The sequence below is a fragment of the Crassostrea angulata genome, chromosome 4 (genome assembly GCF_025612915.1).
Source record: "Crassostrea angulata isolate pt1a10 chromosome 4, ASM2561291v2, whole genome shotgun sequence".
Classification (NCBI taxonomy): domain Eukaryota; kingdom Metazoa; phylum Mollusca; class Bivalvia; order Ostreida; family Ostreidae; genus Magallana; species Magallana angulata.
Window position 1 is genome coordinate 15207497 of NC_069114.1, and position 4777 is coordinate 15212273.

Sequence of the window (4777 nt, forward strand, 5' to 3'; positions counted from 1 at the left end):
TTTAATCAGAACAAAAATAGGCTAATGGGAAATAAGCTACGGTTTAAAAGTGATTTAACAGAGATTCACTATTTCCTTCACATTTGACTTTGCATAAGGACACTGAAGGCCATTAGCCAAACTTAAAGATTATGTTTAAGTACAGGTATACATATGTTCTTAAAAAGATTTTTGTGTAAGTTATATGACCTTGATACTTCACCTACAAACATCATTCAAAGTCATTGTATTCCCTTTGATCAAAGGCACCAGGTTACCGAAGTAAAGGCCAGATTGGAGCAAAGAGAGAGAAAATGTGTGCCGGACAAGGATTTTTCATAAAGTTCTGCTATGACCTTCAAATCTGACCTTGAAAATGATTTATGGTCACTACACACCTTTTACTCAAAAGCTCTGTTTACATGAAGTGTGGGCAAAATATAATAAGTGGAAAGTATATACATGTACGCTCTGAAAAAAAAAAGATTTTTAATTGTCCGACATGACCATGACCCTTGACCAACAAACTTTACTCTCGCCACTCCATGAGTGAAGTTTGAGCCAAATTAGATCAAGGAGAGATAAAATATGGCACGGAGAAAGGCTTTATATATATTTTTCTAAGACCTTAACGTTAGACCTAGAAAATTGGTTCGTGGTCACTGCACCCTCTTTACTTAAAGGCACTCTTTGTGTGAAGTATGGACCATATAAGGCAATGGAAAAAGGAGATATGTTCCGGACAAGTGATCTCGGATTGACAGAGGTACAGAAGGACATAAAGACGGACGGACAGATAGATGGACGGACTAACAGACTGATCACTACAGGGCGCCAGCAAAGCGGGGCACTAATAATCGAGCTGGTGGAGAAAAAATAAGATAAAGGTTTATTAAGCAGCATGATGCAACGGAATTCTTTTTGTAGACAATAATTTTTATACCTTTTTCTTTGGTCTGTTTGTAGTTGCACTGTAGGTGTCCTAAGTCAAAAAGTAACCATGCCTTATCATGTACATTTATTTACATATAAACATTCCTATGCTCAGTTATTTATTTTCATCTAAGGTGCAAGGTAAGCGGTTGTATATATATTCAATACATATAGATCTTTATTGATTTCTTACCAATTCTCCTGTAGAAGAAGATCTCCTTGGAAAGAAATAATGAATAACTTTGAAATTAATGGCTTTTTAAATATATTTTTATTAGATTTTATTTCTATTAGATTCTTTCTTCTACTACCGTATATATTTTTGAAAGTTAAGTCTGAAAGTTATGTTGAAATAGAATTTAAAACTCTCCTGTATATTTGACTTACTTGCCAAAATAGGATATTATTTTACAATAATACAACCTCTCCTCTGCGTTCGTACCATGTATCTCTTGATTCCAAAACTAAAACGTTTCTTTAATGATTATTAAAGATGAAAACAAATACAAGTAGATTAATGATGTAGACACACAGCTGTAAAATACATCGAATAAAACATAAAAGCGGTTTTATTAACCTATTTCACAAGACTTGTTTTGAAGGAACATCGTATGAAAAGTTTTTTCTTGTCATAAATTTATTTTATTTAAAAATGATGTTATATGTTATTATAACAAAACAAATTTAATACTATAAAAATTTGTTCAAAGACAGTATAAAAAGGTGGATAGTATTTCGCAAATAATAGAACCTCTTGTAACACAGAAATTTCAAAATGAAAGCACAAAATTATAAATTTACATGCATAAACCAATGTTGCAGTATTAAAAGATTTTAAAGCTGAATGTTTATGTTTAGGCAGAAATTTCAGAAAAAAATGTCGGCTTTGTTTATATTTGCATAAAATGAATTATTGATCATTAATAAATCAACAAATCCTTAAACACAAACATTCAGTATTTTGATATTGATAATCAAACATAAATGATTTATTCTTTTGACAACACGATAAGGATAATAATTCATACTTACCCCATTATAGCAGTATCCATAATATATAGGATAGCATCGCTTGTAGTAGGCCGAGTAGTATATTGTGTAGTATTCATTAGTGTGGTAGTGGTAACCACACTGGTCTGCTTCAACTGGGGTAACACTTAAACACAGAAGTACGACGACGCCAGCAAAAAGAAACAAGTTTACCTGAAAAGAGCCAAACAGATATGGAAAATCAGCAAATGAGTGTACATTAGTTTTGTGTGGTGAGAAGTTGTTGTTTAGTATTTTAAGAGGACGATTTTCTATTGTTTCATGTCCTACCAGTTTTCTTTTATTCAACATGTTGATGACAGGCTAAAAACTATTTCCAACGCTAGATATCCATTGACGTATTGCTTCTATGACTGTTTGTTATAAATATGAAGACTTAGAAATTTGTTCCATGGCACTACAGAAAGCTAATCTTCAGGTCATACATTTATTTGAGATTAGTATTCAATATGTAATTAATCCAATCTTTTAATGGTTCTGCTTCTAAAGATTTCTAATCGGTGCTTGGCAAATATATTAACCGTTTCTCCTTTTTAATGAATGTTGAATTCTATCTGTTTGCTGCTTTGGGGGACATCAGAGGCTTCAGTCGTTTTGTTGAATTGCTATATATAAACCCACATATACTAAATAGACAACAGAAGTGGATTACTTTTTTTTATTCAGACTGATAGTGATTTTTTGCGTTATGCTTTTCTGAAATAATGCAAAATATATTTTGATTAGCGCGGTATATCAACAAAACTTATTGCAATGTTGGCCAGTTGACATATTTTAATCAATGATATGGTTGAATGTTGTTGAAGATATTTTTATATTACCTTTTAATTATTGCATCAATTAATTAAATGAATAAGCAATCTTTACATGTATTTTTTAAATATACAATTTTCCGATTGAGTTTAAGGTTTACACGTCGAAGATACTTAATGAAAGCAATACCGTTATTTATATTCAAACCTGTTTTGACGCCATTGTTCAATCTCTCTCTTTCTATTCTACAATGTCAATTTATGTTTCGAGAACAATAATTATTGCTGTAATTGCAATGCAGAATTATTGTAGCATATCTCTGCCCCTTGGGTGCAAGTTATTTTTTCTATCAAATACGTCGAAATGCAAGATTAATATGTTGACATGCAAGATAGTTATGTCAACATGCAACATAACTATGTTTACATGCAAGAAAATTGCAATCAAACGAGAATTTTAAAAAATCCCAAATAATCTCAAATATCGCACATATGACATCCAAGATGCTAGATGCTACTTATTTATATCGAAATGCAACTTATTTATGCCACTATGCAAGATAAATATGCTGACATGCAACTTATTTATGTCGATGACGTGTAACTTAGTTATGTTCACATGCTACGCATCTATGTCAACATGCAACTGAGTTATGTTGACATGCAAGATAAATATGTTGACATGCAACTTATAAGTTCCATATCAACATAACTGAGTTGCATGTTAACATTAATAAGTTGCATGTCAACATATTTATCTTGCATGTGAACAAAAATAAGTTGCATGTCGACATAAATAAGAAGCATGCTGCATTTTGGATGTCACATGTTAGCAATATTTGAGATTTTTTATAATTCTGTTTTAAATGCGATTTTCTGGCTTCCTAACATAGTTATGTTGCATGTTGACATATTTGATAGAAAAATAACTTGCACATAAGGGGCAGAGATATGCCAGTATACATAATTAAAAAGTATCAGACAGATATAAAATCTAAATAATGAATAAAACTTTACCATATAAAAACAAAAAGATGATCTATTATTACAGCAGTTTCATTTTCTTCGGGAATTATCATTAATAGTTTGTTTGAATATGTTACGATGATTAAAGCTGTATTTAACCAAATCATTAAAATTTAGTTACTTACCTTCAGAGTTGAGTTTATATTTGTTGAAAACATTAAGTTCAATCTTTATATTTTAAAAAAGGATGTTCTGTAAAATCATACCTGCATCCAAACGGACATCCGTGAAAGTTAACACCACAGCATGTTTCACTAAACACTCCAGTTTCGTTAACAATGCCGATATCAATATGATAATGATGACCGAGTTTTACAAAAATTCAACAATTTCATCAGTGGATGCCCAAACTTTCAAGGCCTCATTAGCCCTTAGATAATGAAGACCATTGAGCAGAAATCAATACATGTTAGCTCATATTTCTTTTAACTTCCTTTTTGAATATGTTAGAGAAAAGCTATAACTTGTATTTGCATTACTAATATTTGCATTGTGCATTTGTATCATTCATGATAAAAAAAATGTATTTGTCCATTTAATTTGAAATTTTGGGATACATGAACATTTTTATGAATCCCATTATAAGCATTCAACTATTTCTTTTTCTCTTCTTGTTTGATGAGAAAAAATTCTTACCTGTTTTTGCATTTTTTTAACGGTGTTTTGAAGATTTTAAAGCATTTCAGGTGATTAATCAAGGTCACTCATGTAACCTTTTAGCATTCGCCTTCGTTCGTATATGTAGTATTAAATTGTCTACTGTTCGTTAACATTTAACTTGTTTAGCTTCTTTGAAAGAAATGGACCAATTTTAACTAAACTTGGTGTGTTACCTCTGTGGAGAAAGAGGATTGTAGATTGTAAAATTCATGATACCCACTATGAAGGAGCTGATATTTTGGATCAACATTGTTAAAGTTGTTGTATTGGTGTTCAGCAAGCGTATTATCTGCTCCTGTGTATCGAACTGAAAACTTCAATACATGTTTTTGTTTATTCAGAAATTGTGAAATACAAGGCACCATGAACAGGAGTTC

The 4777-nt window shown here is 31.2% G+C and overlaps 1 protein-coding gene across 1 annotated transcript; it reads right to left on the reverse strand.

The window, feature by feature from the left end:
- Positions 1-916: 916 nt before the first annotated feature.
- On the reverse strand, positions 917-3089 carry LOC128182098 (uncharacterized). Its single transcript, XM_052850712.1, has 4 exons — positions 1945-3089; positions 1300-1376; positions 1106-1130; positions 917-961 (listed from the first exon to the last, which is right to left on the reverse strand). Exons 1-4 carry the CDS (start codon positions 2251-2253, stop codon positions 917-919), a joined length of 456 nt encoding a protein of 151 aa, XP_052706672.1. The 5' UTR covers positions 2254-3089.
- Positions 3090-4777: the final 1688 nt, after the last annotated feature.

Coding starts and splice junctions, on each gene's coding strand:
- LOC128182098 (XM_052850712.1), bottom strand. CDS start 2,253: ATGTTGAATAAAAGAAAACTGGTAGGACATGAAACAATAGAAAATCGT. Junction 1,377..1,944: donor ATGGATACTGCTATAATGGG/GTAAGTATGAAT, acceptor GAAACGTTTTAG/TTTTGGAATCAAGAGATACA. Junction 1,131..1,299: donor ATAATATCCTATTTTGGCAA/GTAAGTCAAATA, acceptor TTTCTTTCCAAG/GAGATCTTCTTCTACAGGAG.